Source organism: Mesoplodon densirostris, chromosome 3, assembly GCF_025265405.1.
Source record: "Mesoplodon densirostris isolate mMesDen1 chromosome 3, mMesDen1 primary haplotype, whole genome shotgun sequence".
Taxonomy (NCBI): Eukaryota; Metazoa; Chordata; class Mammalia; order Artiodactyla; family Ziphiidae; genus Mesoplodon; species Mesoplodon densirostris.
The window spans coordinates 4,214,863-4,241,665 of NC_082663.1; the positions used below are offsets into that span (position 1 = coordinate 4,214,863).

General features: G+C 38.7%; 1 protein-coding gene across 1 annotated transcript in view; it reads left to right on the forward strand.

Moving 5' to 3' along the window:
- ADAMTS16 (ADAM metallopeptidase with thrombospondin type 1 motif 16) overlaps positions 1 to 26,803 on the forward strand; it is a 165,396-nt gene that overhangs the window by 60,142 nt on the left and 78,451 nt on the right. The window contains exons 14-16 of the mRNA XM_060094292.1: positions 3,774 to 3,911; positions 11,819 to 11,972; positions 22,003 to 22,098. Of these exons, the coding sequence (XP_059950275.1) occupies positions 3,774 to 3,911; positions 11,819 to 11,972; positions 22,003 to 22,098 (388 nt within the window). The remainder of the gene's footprint in view (positions 1 to 3,773; positions 3,912 to 11,818; positions 11,973 to 22,002; positions 22,099 to 26,803) is intronic.

The following is a 26,803-nucleotide window of genomic DNA, read 5'->3' on the forward strand; positions in this document are numbered from 1 at the left end:
GAGAATCAGGGAAATCTGGAAAGAAACAGAGTTGATGTGCTGATACCATTCAGCTCAACCATACTTGGCTGGTGATGTTAGACTCCCTTTCAAGCATTTGATGGTGATGTGTGCACCTCACTGATTTATGACTGTGCTCTGTCATCAACCTGAGCCCCTACAGCTGGGTCAGGGAAGTGCTGGGTGATTTTAAGGGTGTGCAGAATATCAAAGCAAGTGGCTGCTTAAAGATCACCTGGTCTGGTGATTGTCAGACTGCCCCCTAGGGAGCCCCAGCAGGTTGGAGCATCATTTCTTACCAATTTTATTTACTGTCATTCCTCTTAAGATTTTTGTTTGTTTCTGTGTCCAAAAAATATTTGAAACCCGTTGACCCTTGGCTGAACTGCCTCCTCACACCCGTACACACACACACACACACACACACACACGTATGCACAAAATATGTATGCAAGTGATATCTGACATCTAGGTGTTGAGAGATTTGATCAAGACCACATTTGAATCTGGGAAAGAGACATTTTGAATTTTCCTTTTTGACATGCATGATGCCAGGTATTCTGAACAGTTTAAGAGGAAGGTTTTATTATCCCATTTTATATGTGAGGAAACTGAGGCTCAGGGACTTGAGAAATTTGCCCCAAATCAACCCACTTGTGAACAACATGAGCAAGACCCTGACGGAGGTTCCCCCGCCTCCACAGCCTGTGTTCCCCCAGGTTATCTGACCTGCCCTGGCCCTGAGACTCCCACATGACTGTTGTCCCCATGTCCACTTCCTGTCTCTCGGGGAGGATGGGTTTGCTTCTTGAAAAGCCTGCATCAGGCTCTGGACAAGTAGATCCTACCTGTGGTGCTATCATCACCTCCAGGGTGTGATTTTCCATCCAGATGACTTTGACCCATCGTTGATTTGAAGGGTTTCTCCTTTCCTTGACCCACTGCTATCTGATCAGCCTAAAATATTGGTACAACCTCTGAAAAAGCTTGGCTGTTCATCATTCTTGGTATATCATTAGTAATAAAGAAATACTTGCTGATGTAATTGAATAACTGAAGAAAATTCTATAGAAGACGTTAAGAGCATCTGATATTGAATATAATTCTCAAGTCCAAGATAATCTGAAATTATTTTTATATTTGGGTATTTGAGTTGGTGTTGTAGCTGAAAGGTTGTTCTTTATTCATTCAACAAACATCAGATGAGCACCTGTCACGGACTAGTGAGTCCACTTGCACTCGGGCTCTGAGAACGGTTAAGAAGAGCCCCTGTAGATAAGAAAGAGAAAAAAGTGCATTGTTTTAACATACAGGGTGATAACCACTTTGAATAAAGTACTATGAGTCATGGAAGCAAAAAAAAAAAAAAAAAAAAAAAAAGTCTGGTATGTATAACTTGAATAGTAATTTTATTTCTTAGTTGCCAAATACCAACCTTATCTTCAAAATGTGCCTTATTCATTCTTCCATGACTTTATTAATGTTAATATCAACTGTGATTGTTGTGTGGTATTTTCATGCCACTGTGCTAACACCCACAACAGTGCAGAATATGGGATTTGTACTGCTTGGAAAAGCAACTCGAGACATAGTAGTGCTGAAGTTTGGGTGGGCATCAGAATCACGTTATTTTGTTAGGATTCGCCCAAATGCCAGAGCCTAACCCCCAACTTACTAAATCAAAAATCTAACAGGGTGGGCTTTGGGGAGGCACATGTGTGGTGCATTTCTCAGATATTCTGATACTCAAAAAAGTCTGAGAATCACTGAAAATGCCTTAGATGAAAATGGTTAAGACCAAGGTGTCCCCAGACCTGGGATGTTGTGGCTTTTAATTCCTTAGCAATGTAGGCAGAAGTGGTAGCAAATTCATTTAGGGCACTCGCAGGACCCTAATTTGTCTTCTTTATATTCAGGTCAAGGGCCAGCCAGGGGAGGGTACTTTGTTATTTCGTTTTTATCACTTTCTCCCCAAAGCATCCTCCACATGAATCCTCTCCATCACCGTGGCACATTTCTTCGGCCATATGGTCACCCTCACCTTGATTGATTGCTTTTAATAGAACTTCAGAGAATGGGTGGAGGCCGAAATGACCACAACTACATCACCCTTGGTACTGAGCAGGAATTTTGCAGAAATTCGACAATGTTTGTGTGCCAGATTTCCTTGAACACACCCTTCAATCACTCTCCGGTTACACTATTGCACGGGTCCCGCCTGGGCTCTGATGTCAGAGTGTCGGGTTCCAGTCCGGACTCTGAGATCCTGGACAAGCCTGTCTCCAGCCCTCAGTCTTGCTTGTAGGCTTGTAGTGAGATTCGGGTTAGAAAATATAGGTAATGTGCTTAATATCTTGTCTGAAAAATAGTGCTTACAAATGGGAGTTGTCATTTTTACTGATATTATTAAACAGCTCTAAGAAAAACAGTTGTCTTCAGCCTTGGACACAAGTGCAGATTCCCTGGCCCCCTTTTGGAGCCCACTTCCTCTGTGTTGGTGTCTCCTATCCCTGTGACCCTCCCTCCATTCATCCTGGGATTCTTGGTGGCAGAAAGCCCATGGATGCAGTAACCCACCTGTCCATCTTTGCTTTCTCCCCTCTTGCTTTTCCCCTTCCTTCTGTATCCCACTCATTCAGAACTGCACTCTGGGAATCCATACAGTAATCGGGTGGGTACCAGACATTAATGGCCAAAAATGGCTTGACTCTCCAAGGGTGTATCTACCCTAATGGGAAGTCTTCAAGGTCACGGAGCTCCCAGATCCCTGAGGCTTTCTTCCCAAGGTAGTCAGTTGTGCTCTTCTGAGGTGGGTGAAGATGGTAACCTGAGGCTATCCCACAGGGCTAGCTTTAGGAAGTTAAGAAGAAGAGCCTACTTGGTGGGGAGAGGTAGCAACTCAGTCAATGGGATTCTTACAGGTGCAAGGCTGCAGTTTTCTCGGGTGACAGTAAGGGGTTGCTGTTGGCATTGTGGGATTTGAACATCTGCAAAGGACCCTATTAAGAGGTCCCATAGCCACTGTAGCCTGAGGTGTTCCCATATACTAAGCTAGGGCTGGAGCCCCAAAGTGGTCTGGTTTCAGTCAAGAGTAACAGACGTACCTTCAAACAATGCCTGCAGATAAACGCCACCACAGCTACTCACTGGGGTTCCATGGCGCCACTTCCTCCAAAGGGATGTAGGGAGTCTGGTCAAGTACTGGCCTGCTGTCACAGCCTCCAGTAGTGAAGACCTAGCATGAGCTGGATCAGCACTGGGTGTAGGGACAAAATGTCAGCACCACCAAGTGGGGCGGTAGTGGTTTAGTAGTTCTTAAATTGTGTAAACATCACACTCACCTGTGGAGCCTGCATTTGTGTTTCTTACAAACACCTGGAAATTCTGAACATGGCTGGTGAGCAGCAAAGAGTGTAGAGAGAGAAGAAAGCAATAAGAACACCATCAGCTTTTTCAAGATCAAATTAACTGCCCTCTACATCCCACTAGAAATGCTTTTTTATAATTAAAATGTCTGCCTTTGGCAGACATCTGGAAATGTACTGTTTTGATATTGGTGTGCACTTTCAAACAGCTGGACAAATGGTAGTTCTCCAGGCAAGGTCTGTGACCTCATGGATATTCTCCCCTGTTTGGCTGTTAGGACTCTTTCTTCTGCCTGCTCAGCATACAGGAGAAGGGGGGCCTTCACATTGTTGACTTGTGTTTGTTAGAGTGTGTTAGACAGTTGAAACTGTTATTTGTTTTGAAAGACCCATTTCTTTCTCTCGTAGCTTTGGCATGGTCCATGATGGAGAAGGGAACGTGTGCAAAAAGTCTGAGGGCAACATAATGTCCCCTACGTTGGCAGGACGCAACGGGGTCTTCTCCTGGTCACCCTGCAGCCGCCAGTACCTGCACAAATTTTTAAGGTATGAACCCCTAAAGCTGGCTGTGTATCTCTCTGTGCCTTTCATGTTCACTGCTGGGTCGGCCTAATCCTGTCCTAGAAGCCCCAGACTCAGGTGCCCCTTCCGCAGATGGTCCTCATTTGAAGGCATCTGGAGACATTCATTTGACCAAGGAGTTTGCCAAACGCTTTCTTAGAGCCTCAATTTCTGCAAGCTTAATCTGACATCATTTGCCCTTTAGAGTCAAAAGAATCCCTTAAGATACTTAGCAAACCAAAGTATTTGTCACTACCATTTAGGGTTTTTTTTTAAATTCTTACTTCTATAACCAGACATTTTCAGTCCATGATTTTTTTTTAATTTTTTAATGTTTAAATCTTTTCTTGTAGTTTTATTGAGATATAATTGGCATACCATGAATTATTATTATTATTATTTTTTACAAAATACATTTCTCATTAGGAGGAAAAAAAAGAGTATATAAACCTTCACCTGGGTCTAAAATCCTATAATTTTAAGAATTATTTCTGGAAGGTTTTATCATAGCTCTAATTCATTTAGGGTATAGAACATTAAGGAGGTAGAGTTTGACCCCCTGAAAAAAGAGATAGTCAGTAGATTTTAAAATTTTAGAGAAATAAGGGACTTTAAGAAACATTTTTAGATCTGCTAGTAAAGTGGATTATGCCCCTGGTTTTCTCTCTTTCTTTCTTATTTTTTTCAGTACAGCCCCTTTTCGTTTTGTTTTTCTGCTGCACAAATTAACACATCTTGTTTCTAGAACATCATTTGGGCAGGGTCTCAGGCCTATTTCTGTTGGTTTTACTCCCCGCGTTCTATTCATTATCCTATGGATGGTGCCCTGTGCTTACCTGGGGCAGTGAGCACACAGCTGGTTTCCCTTTCTTGCTGCCTCTTCCATCACTTCCAGACCTCATAACACATCTTCTGAGCTGCGTCCTGACTACCAGCCTTGGGGGCTACAGCCTGCAGCTGTGGTCCTTCCTCACAGCCTTACTTTGAGACCTCAGCTGAGATATTTTACCACTTAAAGGAATGATGACTCCTCTCCATATTTTGTGCTACCCAGGAAGAGTGAGAATTTTGTAGATAATATTTGTACCCTGGTAATATAAACCTATATTCTAGGAATATGCACTTGATCATTTTTTAAATTTCTATTACCCAAAAGACAATGTTCACATGACACAATTGGTCCTTCCAACATTTGCTGTTCCCTGTATGGTGTTCTTTTGGCGTCAAGTTGGGGATTATTAGCACTTGTTTTAGCTTTTTCATGCACCTGTTCAAATGTGCGTGCATGTGTGTATGTGTGTATGTGTGTGTGTGTGAAGGACTCTGCTTTCCCTAATAAAGAAGATAATTCACTTTAGCTCACAATGCTATTATTTGTATTAACAAGGAAATTTTTGAGTTTTCTATATCCTAAATCCTTTCTATAAGCTTCTACATTCTTTTCTTAAAATTTTACTTCTTTTTCATCTTAATGGCTATGAAGAAGATATATAAACATTTTAAATTTTTTGAAATATGCTCTGACAACTTGAAAATCCCAGGGATGCAAAGTATGGGCATGCAGTGAGAATCAGCATCATGAAAGAGTCCAGAAAAAGGTTTTAAACTGCCAAGAAATATAGGAAAGCTCACAGAAAGGAAATAGTTATAGACTTAGAGAATAATTATTTTGATGACATTAAATATGGGCTGTAATCTTCAAATCAGAATATGATCCTGAGAATACTTATTAGGATTCTGGAGTTCAAAGCCATTTTTTCCAGTGACACTGGAATGGTTAAACATATGCTGACATATGCTCATTTGTTTTTGTGCCAATCAGTAAAACCCTTCTGTAACCATGCAGTAACAAACGTTTATTTTCAGGGACTTTACTGATTTTTTTGGACCACATAATAATAAAAATGCAAGATTTTACGTGCTCCCAAATTTTATTTCTCAAAAGATTAAATTTTCCAAGATAGCCTTTCATTGTCAAATTCACTCTTAAGATTCACTGTACTTGAGATATCTAGTTGTGAATTGGACGTGTCCACAGTGCATCAATCCTGATTTTTCATTGGCTTAATGAACCTGAGACCATCTTTTACATGTTTGCTGACTTCCTGATTTCTAAGTAATTAAAATACTGTTATATCCTCCACCAATTAGTTGTGAATTTGGACATGATCCCAACAGTGAGTAAGGATAAACGGCCAACTTTACAAGGATGAATCTGTTCTCCTTTGTGATCAGCCTAGCATTGGGTACATGGAAAAAATATATATATATATAATAAGGGAACTCAATTAGCCTGAAGTTGTCAGCACAACTTTTCTCTATACTCGGTAGTCAAGAAGGACAGATATGTTTTTGCAGTAAATTCCTCAACCTCATCAATAAAGACATATGTCATTTCCTATGGGCAGACACAGACCTCATCACATTCACTCATGTCTGTATCTGGGAGGCCTAAGACTTAGGAAAATTTTAGCTCATTATTTTAAACTCAATGAGAACACGGACTCATCTTCAATTTGCTTTTTAAAAACTTGAATCATGCACTTCTGATCAGTGAACACACCTCCCCGCTTGTCATATGAATCTGCATCCATACACGAGAAAGGTCATCACAGGAAAGCAGGAGTTTGAGGGATGCCCTGCCATACCCCAGACCACCCTGTCAATGGGAAAACTTGATTTGGCCTGAAAGAGTATGTTTTGGGGCATAATAGAAATAATACATTTCAGTTCACATCTTGCTCTGCTGTATAATGTTCATCTTAAGAAAAATAAACCAGCGAGTCATGGCTGAGTGCGGTTTCTGTGAACTGGAGAATGGGCACTACCGTGTCGTTGATCAGCGAGGGAATCAGAGCTCATGTGCTGATCAGGTCTTCATCACTATGCCTGGGAAGGCCTTGACCTTGGCAACTAATATAACCTTTTCTGGAGGCTCCCGCTGTCTCTCTTGGAAAAAGAGGGGATACAAGTAAAAGAACTCTCGAGCTCTTTAACGTTTTATGGTTCATGAATCAGAGTGGGAAGAGGACTTTGAAGTATTGTTGCAGAACCTCTGGCCTTGCCTTATTTTCTTCATTGACTTTATATATGTAGTTATACACATATATAGAAAAGTACAACGTTATAAGTGTATAGCTCAGTAACTTTTCACACAGTGAACATTTTAGTGTAACTTCTACCTAGATCATGATAGGGAGTACGTTACAGTAGCCAAGTCATGGAAACAGCCTAAGTGTCCTTCAATGGATGAAAAAGTAAAGAAGGTGTGAAATATATGATGTATATGTGGTATTTATATGTATATATGCACTGTATCTAATTATATCTATCTACCTGTCTACCTATCTACACACACACTGTAATATCATTCAGCCATGAGAAAGAAGGAAATTCTGTCATTTGTGACAACATGGATGGTTTTTGAGGGCATTATGCTAAGTGAACTAAGTCAGAGAAAGACAGATACTGCATGATCTCACTTATATGTGGAATGTTAAAAAGAAAATCAAACTCTTAGAAACAGAGAGTAGATTGGTAGTTTCCAAGGGCCGGGTGAGTGGGAGAGGTAATGTGTGAAAGTGGTCAAACTTCTAAAGATTAGGTGAATGAGTTATAGGACTGTCATGTACAGCATAGTGACTACAGTCAACAATACTGTATTTTATAGTTGAAGCTTGCTGAGAGAGTAGATCTTAAAAATTCCCACTACCAGGCTTCCCTGGTGGTGCAGTGGCTGAGAGTCCGCCTGCCAATGCAGGGGACACGGGTTCGTGCCCCGGTCCGGGAAGATCCCACATGCCGTGGAGTGGCTGGGCCCATGAGCCATGGCTGCTGAGCCTACACGTCCGGAGCCTGTGCTCTGCAACGGGAGAGGCCACAGCAGGGAGAGGCCCGCGTACCGCAAAAAAAAAAAAAAAAAAAAAAAAAGTTCCCACTACCAAATAAAATTTCTAACTTTGTGAAGGGATGGATGTGTTAATGAACCTAAAATAAACATGGAACACCACTCTGCCCCCCAGAATCCCCTTCCCCAATCCCATCATCACCTCCCTCTTCCCCACAGACAACCATTCCTCTGACACAGAACGCCACCACAGACAGCTGTGTCTGGTTTTGCACTTACTATGAATTATGTGCTATTTTGTGTCTGGGGTCTTTAGCTAAATATTTTGATTATGAGATTCATCCTTGTTTCTGCATAAAAATACGACATTCATTTACTTATTTTTAATAGCGTGGATGTGCTCCAACTTATTAATCCATCCTGTTAGTGATAGACATTTGCATTTCCAGTATTTGGCTATTATAAGAAATGTCACTGTGAATATTCTTTTGGTTTACACATATATCTCTGAATATACAGAGCAGAGAAACTTTGGGGTCATAAATATATATGCACAGTGTCAGTAGACACTGCCAAATGGCTTTCCTAAGTGGCTGTGCAAAGTTACAATCCCACAAGCACTTATGAATATTCAGGTTGTTCCACAATCTTGCCAGCACTTTATCTCGCTGGTCTTTTTCATTGTAGCCAATCTTGTGGGTCTGTGGTGGTGGATCAAAGTTAATGAGAATTGAACACCTTTTCACATTTTAAAGGCTACTTAAAAACCTCTTTAGTGAAGTGTCTGTTCAAATCTCCTGTGCATGTTTTTGAAATTAAACTCCTTTATTTTTCTTATCTCTTGTTGGTAGTATTTTATATATACTGAGTAGGAACACTTTGTGCATTACAGGAAATATGTATTGCAAATATCTTCTTTCACTCTATGACTTAGTATTTACACAGTATTTACACTTTTAATGGTGTCTTTTGATAAATAGAAGAGTTCTCTTATGTTTTTAAGGGAGTCCAAATTATTCATATTTTTCCTTTAGGATTAGCACTTTCTGTACACCACTGGAAAAAAACTCTGCTTACCCCAGAGCCATGAATATATTCTTCCACAAGCTTTGTTGTTTTGCTTATCACATGTAGGCTACCTGACTTTTGTGTAGGGCATGCAGCAGAGTTCAAACATATTTTGTCCTGATGGATATCGGGTGATTGTAAAATGGGTGCAATGCTTTTCCTTCATGCACCCACACCCTGTTGTATCCCTGTGCCCACCTCACTGACTCTGGGCTTAGCTGTGTGACCTGCTTTGGATGAGGGGACAAGTGGAAACATGCCCAAGCATGAGCCCAGCCAGAAGGATCAGGGGTGGGATCTGCTCATGACTCTTCACATGCAATGCTGACCAGAGCCGACTTTCACATCACAGTGTTGATCTGTGTGTTGCTGTGTCTCCCCCTGCATGGGAACGTCCAGGTCCCTAGTCTGTGCACTGGACCAGGCAGGCACCTCATCCTTAGGGCCATGTACCGATTCTCTGTGGCTCCTTTGAAAGTTTACATGTCTCTTGTTTTCAGGTTACTTTTGACATTTTTCTGTGATTTTGATTTTCTGTAGAATTTCTTTCATGTACCCACGTGTTTTTCTTTTTCTTTCTCCTGCTTGGGGTTTTAGAACTGCTTAAATCTGTGGTTTATTGTCTTTCATCAGTTTTTGAAAATGTTCAGACATTTTATCTACAAATATTGATTCTGACCCTTTCATTCTGTCTTCTCCTTTTTGGATTCCAATTATGTAAATGTTAGAACTTTTCACAATACCTCACCTACATATTTTGTATATATTCATTCACTGGTGAAATTCTCCATCTTAACCTCTATTTTCTCAAAGCTAATAACCATAATAATTTTAAATTCCATTTCTGACTACTCCAGTATCTGGATTCCTTCTGAATCTGTGTCTATTATTTGTGTATTCTCTTGGGTTTCAATGCTTTGGTCTCATCTCCCAATACCTTTGGTAATTTTGAACAAAAGAAGGATATTGTTAATGAAAAAATTAAAGATAAGATAGAGCCCCGAATGATAACTTTTCTTTCTAGCAGACAGGGCAGTTGCAGTTTATCAGTAAGTCACTCTGGGGTTGAGCTGATGTCACCCTGGCATTCAGTCTTCCTAAACTGGCCTTTCACATTATTTCTTTACTCCTTCAGCAAAGACCGAGTATGGCTTCCGTGAAAATCTTGTTTACCAGGGCTGACCCACAACTTCAATCTTTATCTCCCAGCCCCACCAGATTGCCAACACCTTGCTCAGCTTCTCAGCCTTGTAAGGACCACTTTCCACTCGGCCACTAGGCTTCTTAGCATCTTTTTATGACTCATTAAATTCCTTGAGGAGAAAAATATTACTGGGTGTTGGGTTCACTTCTCTACTTTCCTTTGCTCTGGAAATGTTCATCCCTCATGTTCTTTTTACTTTGATAACCTTCTGATGCCTGTAGAACAATCAGTCTCATACGTGCTGGTCCACCATAGTTAAAAGTGGAAGTCCTCTTTGAATTAACTTTTAAGGATGAATAAAAAATAATAGGTTACATTTGATCAAACTATAAAAAATCCTGAATCTCTGAACTTTAAAAAGTTTTTTTTCAATATCTTGTTTGGGTTCATCAATGTAGCTGACTTTTCCTAGTTTTCTTTCTATGCAATGGGAATAGTATTGCCAACCCTCATGTAACTTTAGGAAGATAATGGGGAACATCTAGCTAGTATATAGGAATCATTTGAGATCATTAGAGAGAGGTGCTATGGAATTCCAAAGTTGCCAAATCACTCCTGTCATGGAGTGTTAGTTATGCTTTTATTCATTTTTCTCTACTTATAGACCCTTACATCATGATCATCGTAGCAGTAATAGAAAGATCATTTATTCAACACTCACAGTAAGCCAGTCACTGCTCTTAGCACTTTCCTAGCCTTTGATTTAGTCTATTAAAAGGCTTCTGACCTCCGTGCATGTATGTTTAATGTCCTGTCCACAGTGACTGGTGCCCTTCCTCATGTTTTACGTATGTGGATATTAATCAAGGGCACACATGCATCAGTGGGCTCCAAGGCAATAGAATCTGGGACCCGGGTCCTGGAGACTGGGGCCAGAAATATTCCGATCAAGATGGACAACCACACAAAGAAAAGTTTGGGGATGCTTAGGCAGATCTACTGTTGTTAAGTTTATTGTGATTACAAAGGTGTTTTGTTTTTGTTTGTTTTTAGTTTTTGCTTATTGAAATTTATAAATAGGATTTAGTTGCTATTTGCAAACACTTGTTTCTCCTCCCTCCAAATGCAAAAATTATACCAAAACCTGTCTCTGGTAGGGAAGAGGATACCCTATTTGTAGAGGAAGAAATCATTAGTTTGCCTTTAGACCATCCTCTAGGGAACTTAAGGAGAATTAATTTTCTTCTTGACTTTGGAATCAAGTCAGAAATCAGCCTGTGTATAGAGCATTTCTGGTGGAAATCATTGCAATGCTCCATGTGGAAGCTGGAAGCTATTGTGCAGGAAAGGAAGGAAGGAGGGAAGAAAGAAAGAAAATTCCAGCCTTTGAAATTGACTGATTGTGTTTTGCTGTTTACAGTGCCCATTTCATCTTTTTATTGTTCCTGGCAAGAAGTGTACTTTTTAAGGTGTCTGTTATAGAAGCTCCTCACATCAAACATCTGGTTGTATTATCTCATTTCACTCTCCCCATGATAGGTTTGAGAAATCTGATGAAGAACAAATTGCCTCCCTGGAAAAGGTGAAACATATTATGAACAATTTCAGAAAATGTGGCCTCTATATTTTAATAGAATTAAGATAAATGTTATATTGGACCTCAGGAGAAAAATGTCCCCTCTTCTTTATACAAGACATGTGGTAAAATTGCATGAGAAAGAAAAGGCATGATTGAATTACGTGTAATTACATGTAATTCAATCATTGAATTACATGATTGAAGTTACATCTTTGGTAATTTCCGGCATCACCAGCAGTTCCTCTTTGTTTTAGCACTGCCCAAGCTACATGCCTTGCTGATCAGCCAAAGCCTGTGAAGGAATACAAGTATCCTGAGAAGCTGCCGGGAGAGTTATACGATGCAAACACACAGTGCAAGTGGCAATTTGGAGAGAAAGCCAAGCTCTGCATGCTGGATTTTAAAAAGGCAAGTGACTGTTGGCAAATGTTCAATGTAAAATTCTTCATAAAACCGTTTTATTCAGTGAAGCTGACATTGATGTATTCTGCCTTTATTGGGTATCAACCAAATGTCAAATCCTGTATGTTAGGGCTGGTCCTATATAACAGGAAACACATGTTTTACTGGCAAAGAAAATGACAGTGGATACTGTTGTAGGGATCAGTTTCCTCTCAAGTACTGACTTGGCCTGTTGTGTCAGTTCTTTCTTTCTGATTTATCATGTGGGAGCTCAGCAAGAACTCTTGGTTGGTGTAAGATGGCAAATTAATACACTGCATTTCTTTCAAATGGTATTTAAGAAACAATGTCCCCCCACCCCCCTTACCTTCCTCAGATATAGACAAAATTTACTATAAAGCAGTAGCCTATCTGGGACTTCTGATTATTAAATTCCTCAAATTAAGTGTTTCTAGAGAAGTCTTTCATAGAACTCCATTGACCCCAGGGACAGCAGAAGACTGGTTTCCTCATATAAATTCCTCATATAACACAGAGACATGTGCTCTCGCTAGACAAGGGAAAATCGAGATTTCACAGCTTGCCCTACTAAACCACTAGGAAAGCTACCCATAAATTAAATGAAATTAACTATTTTTGAGGTTTCTTTTATTCTAGTTTATAATGAAATCAAGAGGAAAATAGACAAAAATATATAGTCTTCCAGAAACCTCCAACATTTCAGAATGCACTGGGGATATTCCCAATTTCAATCTAATGTGATAATCTTCTTTCTTCTAAACTAAAGTAGATCTCCCCCCAAAAGTCAATTACAGCCATGTGCCAGAACTGGATTCTTATCTCCTCAGCTGGGTAATCTCAGCTGGGGACAAGAATAATAAACCAGTCAGCATCAGCATATATTCCCAATGTTGCCTTTTCATTGGCAGAATATGTGAAATCCCTGAGAATTCTTTTGCGTATCACTCTCCTGTTTGCTAAGGAAAAGGAGCATAAAACTTTTCTTTCAAAGATGGAATGTTCTACATCATACTGCTGGTTTTCACATTATTTTGCTGTGACCATGGAGTATCCTCCGTGGTAAACTAGTGCCGTTTGGAAAATACAGGAAATAAGAAGTTAAATGCAGCAGGTCTTTTTATTACTGAGGAAATATTTACCTGCAGGGAAATGTATTTCTTATAGGTGTACAATTGGGTTTTAACAAATGTATTCCCCCATGTTACCAGCATAAATCTAGAATGTTCCCTCTTGCCCCCTTCCATTCAATCCCCTTCCCACCCCCGTAAGCAACCATTGTTCTGATTTCTGTCACCGTAGTTTCACATTGCTTATTCTGGAACTTCATAATTGCCAAGTAAATCTTTCACATTTTGCCATTAAATATGATGCTTTCAGTTTTACATAGTTACTTTTTATCAAGTTGAAAAAATTCCCTCCTGGTCCTAGATTGGTAAGAGATTTTATCACAAACTTATGTTGAATTTTATCATACTTTTTTTTCTGCATCTATTGATATAAATGTATTTTTCTCCTTTATTCTGTTAATGTAGTGAATTGTACTGATGAGTTTAAAATTATTTTTTATTGATTTTTGAATGTTAAACCAACCTATATTCCTAGGATAGCTTTACTTGGTCATAATCTGTTATTCATTTTTATATTTTGTTGATTTGATTTGATACTATTTTATTCAGGATTTTTATATCTGTGTTCTTTTTTTTTTTTTTTTTTTGGCGGTGTTGGGTCTCTGTTTCTGTGAGAGGGCTTTCTCTAGTTGTGGCGAGCAGGGGCCGCTCTTCATCGCGGTGCCCGGGCCTTTCACTGTCACGGCCTCTCTAGTTGCGGAGCACAGGCTCCAGACGCGCAGGCTCAGTAGTTGTGGCTCACGGGCCCAGTTGCTCCATGGCATATGGGATCTTCCCAGACCAGGGCTCGAACCCGTGTCCCCTGCATTGGCAGGCAGATTCTCAGCCACTGTGTCAACCAGTAAGCCCTATATCTGTGTTCTTGAATGGTATAATTTAGAAATTTTTTTCTTAAAATTACCATTCAAGAATTTATATCAGGGTTATGCTGCCCTCAAAAAATGATTTGAAAGTGCTCCCTACTCCTTTGCTTTCTTGAAGAGCTTGAAATAAAATTGCTATAGTTTCTTCCTTAAAGTTTTGTTAGAACTTACTCATGAATCCTATCTGTGGGAAGGCTTCTGTAATCACTAATTCAACTACACTAACACATGTAGGGTTATGCAGAAGAAATTCCTAGCTAGACTGATCAGATTCATTGGAAAAAAATAAATAAATAAACATCGAAAAAAGACACAGGAAGAGACCTTTTCCAATGAATTTTTTTTTGTTTTACCTGTTTGTTTTTTTTTGGGAGGGGGTTACCAAAAGTTGTTTGTAATATTCTCATTTATCCCTTGAACGACTGAAAGATCTATAGTGACATTTCCTCTTCCATTCCTAATAATGGTAACATGTGTTTCTTTATCTCTTTTTCTTGGTCAATCTAACTAGAAGTTTATCAGATGAATTAGTCCTTTCAAAACATCAGTATTTATCTTTATTAATTTTTTAACAGAAATATTTGTTGGGTTCTTTTCTATTTCATTAATGTCTGTTTTATCTTTATTACATACTAAGGCTTAATGTGACTTTCTTTTCTTTGCTGTTTATGGGATAAACTTGGATCACTGACTTTAAAAATTTCTTCTTTTCTAATATAAATATTTAAATATAATTACAGCTAGTATTATTTTTCTCAGCAGCATCATTAACATATATCCTGAACATTTTTAGATGTTGAATATTTAATATTATTAGCTATGAAATATTTTCTAATTTAAGTGGTGATTTCTTCTTTGACCCATGCATTATTTAGGAGTATACTATTTAACTACCAAATAAGTGGTGATTTTCTAGACAGCTTATTAATTTTGATTTCTAATTTTGTTCAATTTTATCAGAGAATATACCCTATAAGTATACTTTTGAAATTTATTGAAACATATTACATAGCTCAGCATTTGGTCTACCCTGGTGAATATTCTATGGCCACTTGAAAGAATTGTGAATTCTGCAGTGGTCAGGTATGGTGTTCTAGATATATCTATTTTGTTAATGTGTCCGATAATATTGTTTATAGCTTCTGTATCCTCTGCAATATTTGATACTTGTTATGTAACAATTTAATAGATATGAGTGTTAAAGTCTCTAACAAAGATTATGTATATTTCTATTTCTCCCATTAGTTCTATTAGTTTTTGCTTTGTATATTTTGAAGCTGGGTATTTAGGTGCATACACATTTAGGATTTTTATGTCTCCCTGACTCTTTCATTAATATACAATAACTTTATTTTATTTTTGATAATGTTACTTTCCCTTGAATTATACTTCATCTTATGTTAATACAACCACATCAGCTTATTTAAGAATACTCTTTGCAAGATATCTTTCCCCACCCTTTTACTTTCCATTTCTCTGTGTTTTTATATAAAATATGTCTGTCATAACATCCTTTAGTTTGGCATTGCTTTTCTATCCAGTTGAACAATCTATAGCCTTCCAGTGAGACGTTTAATCCATTTATATTTAATATAATTATTGACATAGTGGATTTAAGTCTACCATTTTGCTATTTGTTTCCTATTGTTCTCATTCCTTATTTTTTTTCATTTGTTTTCTTTTGGATTAAACATGCTTTTAAAAATTCTATGTTTGCATCAATTTGCTTTTTAGCTATATTTTCTTGTATTTTTAGTGGTTACTCTAGAGATTACAGCTGCATCTTTATTTTACAACCTACATAGAATTAGCATCATGTCACTTTATGCAAAATGCAGGAGGATCCTTACAACAAATAAGTCCATGTATCCCTCTTTCACAGTATGTACTATTGGCATCATGTATTTTATTTCTATGCATGCTGTAAACCACATGACACAATGTTAAAATTTTTGTTTTAAAATAATGGGTTGGGGCTTCCCTGGTGGCGCAGTGGTTGAGAGTCCGCCTGCCGATGCAGGGGACACGGGTTCGTGCCCCGGTCTGGGAAGATCCCACATGCCGCGGAGCGGCTGGGCCCGTGAGCCATGGCCGCTGAGCCTGCGCATCCGGAGCCTGCGCTCCGCAACGGGAGAGGCCACAACAGTGAGAGGCCCACATACCGCAAAAAAATAAATAAATAAATAAAATAAAATAAAATAATGGGTTGCTTTTAAATAAAATAGGGTCACCTTTTATATTTACCCACATGTTTGCCATTTATTATTTATGCTTTCTTATATCCTTTCTTATAGATCAGTTTCAAATTGTATCATTTCCTTAGGGGATGAAAAACTTCCTTTAGCATTTCTTGTAACACAATCTGTGGCCACAAAGTACGTCAGGTTTTCTTTATCTGAAAATGTCATTAACTCACCCTCAGTTTTGAAGAGCACTTTTTCTGAGTACAGAATTCTAAACAGTTTATTCTTTTTTTTCCCTTTAGACACTTTAAAGATATAATTCCATTTTCATCTGGACTCAGATGTTTCTGATAAAATGTTTGTCATCATTTGTATCTTTCTTCTAACATTTCTAATCATTTGTTTAGACAATTCAGCAAGCTATGCATTTGGGTTATTTTAAGTTTCAGTTCCAGAATTATTATTTGGTTCGTTTTTTATAGTCTATATTTCTTTAGGGTATGTCCCATTTGTTCACTTATTATGTCCATTTTTTAAATATATTTATAACATATTACATATGTTACAATTATGTATCATAACATATTGTTATTTTATGTTACATGTATTTATATTATGTTATTATAATAGGTGAATCATTTTGATCCCCTGAGGCTTGTTTTACTCTTCCTTAAGGCTCATCTATTCTGGTTTTCCCTTAGCCCTAAGGCATGGCCTGTACTCTAGTTTGTGGTTCTTACTCATGAGACGTGGATGCCCAGGATGCTCACTGAAGTCTCTCCACTTTGTGTGGCCAAAACACTGCTGTCTCCTAGCATTGTGCATCTCTGTCTTCTAGCCCTTATCAGCTTTCAGCCTAAAGCTGCTGCCCTCTTCCAGGCCACTTGGAGTCTCATCCTGTGCATCAACCATTCACTCACCAGATAAAAACCTGCAGGAAATCCTCATGGAGACCTCTGGTGATCCCTACTCAATGCAGCTTTCTCCTTTATGGTCCCATTCCCACAAATGCTAGCTACTTCTGCAGCCCCAACTCTGATCTATGCACCCTCCATTCAGTGAGATTGCTGTTGTCTTCATGGGAACCATGTCTTTGCACCGTGGTCAGCAAAGTGTTCCCAGACAGAGAGCTAGGCAAAGGTGATGCCCACCTTACAAATTCCCTTCTCTTGAGGACCATGTACTGTGTTGCTTGTTTCAAAGGACTGAAACAACTGGCCCATATATTTTGTCCAGTTTTATAGTTTTTGTATGTAGAAAAGTAAGTGTGGTACCAGTTACTTCACCATGAACAGTAGAGAAAATACCTTTTGAAAAATACCCATTAAAGTCAATATTATGAGCTTATTCCCTATGATGTGAAATTGTTTTTCAACCCAATTAAACTTGACATATTTTTCTTTTTATGAGTTCAATTCTACTTGTGTGGCCAGACTCTCTAATATAATGAACCTCAACTTTAGATACAGAGTGACAATTAGATTCTTTATTTTCCATATGAATTAAAACATCTCAAGAAATTCTCAATTATAAAAGTTAATTTTTTAAATGAACTCCTACTGAAATTTTATGAGAATGGGTCTATTAGGTTGAAATGTAAAAATCTGGACTTTTCTGACTGAAGAATATAAAATAATAAATAACAAGGAAACTACCCAGTGCCTCAACCAGCACTTAAGGCCCATTCAGTAAGACTTTGCTGGGAAGGGTGATAGATGGCTGGATGATGTTTTAGACAAGGTTGAACCTTTTTTAGGTACCACGTGCCATTTAGTTTGGAAAGTTAAGAGGTAATGCGAATGCATATGCATTTTTCTTTTGGATAAATAGATGTGTATTTGGTGTATATGTTTGGGTGTTTACATACTTGTTTATAAATCCACACACATATATGGCCATGGCTTTCTCTGTCCATTGATGACTTGTTGATAATCAAAATTAGTGATAAAAGCACACCACTGCTTGAAAAACAAATAATTACAATAAATTATATATCCTATTATAACATCGTTTGTATATGCATTTTTAGTTTGTATTTTGGAAAGTCTGATACTGACAGTTTGAGAAAACTAATCTGGTGGCATTCTATTCACAGTATGGAAATGCCACAATAAATCCAACACAGTCATCTGAAAATGTTTGTTTTATTTGGGGTATTAAGTTGTGATGTTAAACTTAACTAAGTCAGTATTATCAAAATAAGTCATTGTGAACACAGCTCTTAAATTATGGGAAGGAACAGCAAGTGAGAGAGCCTTCATTAAAGAGAGTACAGTATTCCTTAACAGCAAAGATAAAAGCAAGAGTGAACTCTGTACATGGGCCTCAACTTTCTTCTTCTTAAGTCAAGTATTAGTTATTTTAAACATTGTGTCTTTATCAAGTTCCTATTCTGCTTCGTCAACATTTCTTGGTGGCCTGACCCTGAAGTCTGAGATGCAAGTTGCCAGAATTACGTTGAAATTTGATCACCTTAGTGTCCTGCGTACTGTTGGTAAATTAGGAACCCACCCTCCAATCCAGCAGGTATTGCATTCCAACTTCCTGGCCCTAGAACCATGATTTAATAGGGTCATTGTTCCAAGAGGACCCTGAAGTTTTATTAAGAATGTAATGACCTACAACCATAATACAGAATTTAATACAACCATTGTACATTATGTCCAGAGTTAGCAGTTAGGTCAAAGTGTGATAAAACTGAGAGGAAGTAATCGGTTTTTGGTTGTTTAGATAATAAAATAAACATTATTTGAGGTACTAGAATTTTTATTTGTTTTCCAGGATGGAATGTCACATTTTTATTAAATGACCAGCAGTTACATCTATAGGGCACCAAGGTCTCAAATCCTTTGTGATATGTTGGAACACAGTAACATGAATTATATATTTCAAGGCTTTTGTAACTCTGATTTATTTCTGCCTGGAGGCCTGGAATTGGGAATTGAGCAGCTTCCAGAATGAGGCTGAAATACACAGATGGCATAATCTGGGCACAGACTGAGTTACAGTCACATGCTTTAGTGGTGAGCTGTCACCAGCATCCTGTACTTGAGAGCTTCTTACTTAGAAAACTTAAAAACTATTGCCTTCAATAGTATCTTCCATCCATATTTCTTTATTCTGCAAAATGTTCCCCCAGACTACAATGTAAGAATATTATGAAAATCCTTTGAATACTAGTCTAGGTGTAGTGTTTTCATATCATAAGGTCACCCTCTTAAGTCATCTTAGAAATTTTTATGATCACAATTCACTGATCACTATTCATTTCATTTTGCACTAAAAATGTTCCTGCTTATTCTGTCCAAGGTTTCCATAGAAACAAACTAACAGATGTTCGACTCAGAAAACATTTATTGAAAGCCAGCCAGGTTCTAAACACTGTTCCAGGTATTGGTGACAAATACATAAAAATAATTTAGCATTTTAAAACACCATTTATTTTATCATCTTGCATCATCCCTGAAACTGCCTCCAGACTTAGTACCACTGGCTCCCTCAGGCCACAGCCATGAACCCAGGCTGGGGACTGGGATTGAGCTCACATCTCCTCACACCTTTGAAGTGAGAAAGGACATTGACATGAGTTTGGTGCATTTTAGGTGCCAGGCCCTAAGTTGGGCACATTACCTACCTATGATGCTTCATTCAGCCCCCAGGACAAGTCGATGGGTGGTTGCATTCAGGCAGGATACCGGGACTCTACCTGCCCAGGTCTGCCATGCCCAATTCACACCAGACATGCTTACCTTCTCGGAAGCCCAAACCCTCTCCTGGACCACTGTGTCCATCTCCCACTGACCCAACCACAGGAGCAGGTATCTCTGTCACATCCACCATTCACTTATCATTCACTCATCCATCCGTGTGTTCATCTGTTTTGTGTGTGTGCACACCCAACCACCTAAATCAGTAGGGCTCTGAACCAGCACTCACGGGCAGGTACGCCTACCCTGCACCACTGTCTGGATTCTGGCTTTGATCCACCATATTTCCACCCAGATGTTAAGCCAGGGTCCACAAGTTCAGGTTTCAAGGGAGCTTTATTTATATCCTGGTTTTTGTCAAGATGTCATCCCGGGAAGCAAACGGAGCTTCCCAGTTGTCTCTTTGGAGACTTACAGATGCTTAGGCCCCTGCTTTTATGGATGCCTTGAGGTCCTCTTATGACTTTGATCTCTAACCACCGTTCTGGGCAAGAATAGAGGCTCCCAGCACAGCATGCTAATTAATGTCATGAGAGCCAGGAAAGCACTAACCACCAGCGTGACACATTTGCCCCAGTAGCACTTAATGATTCTGGAGGACTCCCAAGAAAATGCAGTTTAATGGTACAGTGATTGTAATCTTAAGAGGTTACTATGAATACCTTGAAATAAAAGCAATTAATTGATATCAAAATTAAAACATTGACAGTTCGCTTCTTAATAGTCCATGCTCTGAAAAGCTGTCTTATTAGTGAGAGAGATACAAGCAGAAAAAAATATAAGGCAGTGCCTTTAACAAACGCCTTAACTTTTAAATATATAATAAGTACATGTATAAAGGAGATTTGAGAATTAGTTTTATGAAGGTAAAATTAATATAGATTATTAAAAGGGAAATCCTTCAAGAGTTCACTCACACAATGCAGAAAGCCTCCTGTGAGCACATCTTTAGCATCAGTAAAACAGAAAATAAAGGCACAAGTGCCGTGAAATGCCATCTTTCAAGCAAAATGAGGTGGAAGTTTTGCTGTGTTGCATTTTCTTTATAACACGGAAACACCCAGGGGATGCAGATATTAAATGACTTGGGAAATAGTGCAGCATTTGTTCAAATGTTCAGAACAGTTGTGCAGATAATTTAAGAAATGTTTCCATCGTGTGCAGTTGAAGCTACCACCAGCATTCCTGAAGGTCCCATCATTTCATGAGTCCCACTGCTGACTGTCCTTCACTAAGATGTTCCTTTGGGCTCAAACGGATATAGAAGTAAAAATAATTCCTTATACTTGGAGAGGACTTTATTGTGTATAAATCTCAGATCTTGTTTTATTTTATCGACAAATCAGCCGTGTGGGCCGTCCTTCCTCTGCACACGTCTTTCTTCTTTCTCATCTTCCTTTGCACGAACCCTTCATTCCTTTTCACTTGAATGTGCCGTCCTTGAGCTCAATAGTTGGCTCAGATGTCCATCTTCTCTGACTCCTTCCCTGGGTCCTCCAGACAAAGCCCTTTTCTCCTGGTGAGCCCACCTGCACTGTGTTCTTCCCCTTGTAGGGACACCTCTCCCCATGTGCACCACATGGTGATTTACAGCTAATCTATCCCACTAAGACCATTCTTGAGAGGGTAGGTCTGTTCATATTTCTTATGGAACCTCCTGCCTAGTAAGATAACTGGCATATTCTAGGACTTCATTGAAGATTTGTGGGTGGTGGATGAGTGTGTGGGTTGATGAATGGATAGCTGGATAGAGGAATGGACAAGGAGAAGTTAGTGAAAGGTAGGATAGAGAATGAATTATAAAATGTTAGGTTTTACTGCACTTTTTAATTTTAATTTTTCACAGTTTTCTTCAGTGCCTGGATTAAGCATATTTTACTTTTTAATTTAGAAAGTGTAATTTTGTTAAATGTATGATGAATAAATACAAATAAATAGAGCTTCAGGGATAGAATTAAGTTGAAGCAAGTTTAGAGCATGAGTCTTCTAGGTCCTCACTCTATCATATGCACCTACTCCTAAATAGTCAGCTTTCAATTTATATCAGTTGTTTTTCCCTTAAATTTTCCAATGATATGTTATCAGAGTTGTATGGATCATTTGTAACACTAATGACCTTTTTTTTTCTCCTTTAGGATATCTGTAAAGCCCTGTGGTGCCACCGTATTGGGAGGAAATGTGAGACTAAATTTATGCCAGCGGCAGAAGGCACAACTTGTGGGCGTGACAGGGTAAGAAGCTAATCTTAGGTACATACATCATATTCAGATGTCAGTCTTTCAACCATGCATCTTTCCTCCACTTGCCTTGGTATTTTTTAATCCCATCTTTCTGATATATATGTCCATATCTATACCCATGTCAAAAGATTGTGTTTAATTTATATTAATTCTATGAAGAGGATTCCCCTTCATACTTTTCCAATGATATAACTGATGAGCTGCCTGGAATAAATAGACATAAATGTCAGGCAACAGGTGATGGCTGAATCTGTTTGATGAAGGAAAATGTTAAACTCTTGACCACCTTTTAATCAAATAAAGAACCAGCATTCAGCAGTTCTGTTAAAGCCTCAAAGCATCAGCTTGAAGACTGTGGAATAGATCCTTCTGACCGATTGTTGCTCCTGTGAAAATGAGAGAGGTGCTCTAGTAGGGAAAAGAAGAAATTCATAAGACAGCAAGTTTATTACTAACTGGGAGACAATGACAATTCTGTCATTAAAACTTAAAAATGAATTAGCTTAACACTCAAGAGTAATCTTTTAATCCTTTTGATTTAAACTGTATTGTATTTTTTTCAGACTATGAAAGACTATTGATAAAGATCGAAATATATTGGAACCAAATTCTCACTGTAACCATTTTCATCTATATGTATCTGAACTTTTTAATGATGCTAATGAGTACAGAAGAGAAATCTATGCCTGAATTTCATTGATCCAGGATGTTTCAAGTCCGAAGTAAACCTATCATACCATAAACATATTTAAATGTGAATACAAATAGAAAGGATTTAAAGCATTAGGAAGCAATGCTAACATAATGCTTTTGGGTTAAATTATTGCAAAGCTGACTGAGGAAATGAAGAGAAATGAAGTAAATTTGCTTAACAATATCACCCAGCAACCATTCATCCTACACATGTTAATATGCTTTATTTTCAGACTTTCCCAGGGTGAGACTGATACTTAAATCCCCCTAGGGATGTAGGCAGCAGTAAACTAATCCATAACAAAATTGTCTAATTAAAATGCTTTTAGTTTCTTGAAAGAGAAAATAGATTTGCTGAGGCACTGCAATGTGGAATTACCAACCATCACGGGATACCAGGGAATTTACCTGAACATTAACTGCAGGTGATCACGACTCTGCACATAACTGAGTAAAATTGATCAAATTTTGCAAATCTGATAGTTTGCAAAATTATGCCTATTTCTGGAAAGATTGGCAGCCCTTCCATTGTTGCCTTGGTGATGGTTCACACAGGTATGGTGTGGTTCTCCAGGTGTCCTACTTTCTTTAAAATCTACTATTTTCCTTGGATGAAGTTACAGCTGTGATGCCACCCATATATTCTTGTTACATTCTATTTACCTTGAAAGCAATTAAATTGGTTTTCGTTGGTATTTTAAAATATTTTTTCCTGGGGTTTCTTCATATTGAAAAGAATTAGAGCACATTAAGCTGGACTGGATGCCCACAAATTACACAGCATTGAGTGTTCTGCCCAGGATTGAATGGCTGCCCAGTGGCCATGCTGGGACAAGCATCAGAAGTTCATGTAAAAGCCCCCTTTCATGTTAGTTGTGTCATCCTGTATCACAGGTCCACAAGTGTCCATGAGGTTTATTGATTGAGAAGCGTGCATTACCAAAAGTCAGTATCTCAGTACTTTGGAATATTCCAGAGCAATGGATGGGCTGTAGATAACTGACAACAACTGTACTGCTTCTGTGCATCTTTCTCCTAGATGGGAACCTATTTTCCTCCATCTGCTACCAATGCTGAGACTCTGCATGGGTATGCATGCTGGGGAACCTGAGTGGTCAATGCATCTTTCAGTGGCAAGCACTATACTAAGAACATTATATACATTGAATCCTCACAGTCACCCTGGAGGGTGAGCCTAGGGTAGCCCCCCACTGTACACCAAAGAACTCTTCCAGGAAAAAGACACTCGGTTTCTCTGCTCTCATGCCATGAGAAATCCAGAACAGGGGTCAGGACTACAGCTTGTATGCATGTTGAAGCAGATTCCGGTTCTTTAATTATCCCTAGTGGACAATTAAACCAGCTCTCACTTTGTGATTACATTGCAAATGATCCGAGGCACTTGGCCTGTGTCATTGCATTGGCTTTTTGGAACAAGCCAGTCTGGTGCTTTCCCTCATCCCTGATGTTCACAGGAGGACGGGCAGGCTCAGGGCACCTGAGTCAGTGCCCCAGGTCACACACCTAGTTGAAGTGATACACGGGGCTCATTTTCACCTCAAGAACGCTGTACATTCTTGTGCGTCATTATGCTGCTGCCCTGTCTGTACGGGGTTTAAGTGTGACAGTGGATTACTTGAACAATATCACAACAGGGTGTGAGCCTTATCATGACATCACACTGTCCAAGATAAAGCCTCTTTCATAAGCCACACTCTCCATCGGTAAAATGTAAAATTGGGATAAACATGGGATTGTTCTCAGAAATACAACTGGTGCTTCAGCAGACATTTTATGTGTCTATTTCACACAAGGGTCTTACCCCCGACCACCCCACTGACTGGCTCCATAGGTCTGTGATCTGCATGAAATTAGACTCAAAATTGTATGTATGCATGTCCATGTTTGTGTGTCTACGTGCAACTAGGCATTCCCCCCAACCTCCTTGGGAGAAGATATAGTGCTTTCTCCTCAGAATCTCAAAAAGTTTTCTTAAATAATTTTTAAGGATAGTCACTTAAGGATACTCCTGGGCATATATCCAGAGAAAACCATAATTTGAAAAGATACATGCACCCCAATGTTCATAGCAGCACTATCCACAGTAGCCAGGACATGGAAGCCACCTAAATGTCCATCGAGAGATGAATGGATAAAGATGTGGCACATGTATACAATGGAAAACTACTCAGCCATAAAAAAAAAATGAAATAATGCCATTTGCAGCAACGTGAATGGACCTAGAGATTATCATACAAGTGAAGTAAACCAGACAAAGATGAATATCATATGATATAGCTTATATGTGGAGTCTAAAAAATGATACAGATGAACTTACTTATACACAAAACAGAAATAGACCCACAGACATAGAAAACAAACTTATGGTTAACAAAGGGAAAGGGGGGTGTAAATTAGGAGTTTAGGATTAACATATACACACTACTGGATGCAAAATAGATAACCAATAGGGACCTACAGTATAACACATGAAACTATATTCAATATTTCTTAATAACCTATATGGGAAAAGAATCTGAAAAAAAATGAATATATATGTAAGTATAACTGAATCACTTTGCTGTACACCTGAAACGAACATAAGATTTTAAATCAACTATACTTCAATTAAAAAAAGGATACTCTGGCAAAAACCAAAAAAAAAAAATGCATTTGTAAGACTGTTAATTGCAGCAATAATTATCAAAGCAAAAGCCTGGAAATGATGCAAATGTCCATCAGAAGGGGATTGGTTGGAAATATACTTAATGGAACATTTTGTAACTGCAACAGAGGAAGGAGGGATGTGTCCATCTCCTTCTGTGGAATGAACTACAGAACATATTGTTAAATGAAAAAGCAGGACGGAAAAAGATGTGGGTAATATGGGGTCATTTATGAAAGAAAAGGAAATACTAGTCTATATATAATTACTTATATTAAAAAATAGGATAAACTCTAAATTTTTTTTAAAAAGTAAACATTTTCTGTAATTTTAAAACAAAACTAGACCAAATTTTATTAAAGTAATTCATAAACATCCCAAGCAAAATGAAACAATCTAACCTAAATAGGTTCCATTTAGGCTTTAAGTCAAGTTATTGGCTTAACTATGACCACAACAGAGGAATTATCCAAGTGACTTTAAAACCCAGCACTTTGTGCATCTCAAGTAGCATTCATCCAGTAGACACCAAGTACTGCAAGGTACCTTAAACAGTTCAGCAATCATATCGACATGGATAGGTTGGTTTTGCTCTTCTAAAACTATTATTTTTATAGACTCCTACACAATGCTTTGCCAGCATTTGTGCCAGCAATTGTGCCCAGTGAATGGGTCCATCAGTGGGAAAACCGACACCATTGAATGCATGTTAGATCTTATGTAGTTTTTGAATGCGGTGGAAGTGAAGAAACCAGGTAGATTTTAGCAGAATTAACATCTCTGAACGCTTCTCTGGAGAAAGGGGCGCTGATAGCATCTCCAGCCTCGTAGGGACAAGAGGAGCCCTGTGTGGGTTATTTCGTGTCCTTCGAAAGCTGTGTGACCTCTGACATGCATCACTTATAACCTCCAGGCTCCCAGCCCAGGTGCTTTGGAGCAAAAGCACAGAGCACTGGCCAGAAATGACAAGGTGTTGAGCCACATGGAACCTCCAGCTGGATTTTTCTACCTGACAGTCAGTCTGTTCTGACAGGGAGAGGTGAAGAGCACGTTGTTTCCAGGAAAGGTTAGAGGTCATACACCTGAGAGGTGAACAATTGGCCTGAGTGTTCCTGCAACACGACTTAACTACACGTGTTAGGTTCCAGCAGCTCAGACAGAAGTCTGAAAATGATGTTGCTCCGTACCTTCCCTTTATGTGGATTTATAGAACAAGGCTAGGTCTGGAAAGAAGAAAAGAAGCTGCATTAAATGTATTTTTATTATGTGCTACCTGAGGGCAGGGATGCTGATGTCTGCCTATGTGACCAAACTCCCCACGACTCAACATTGCAGTAG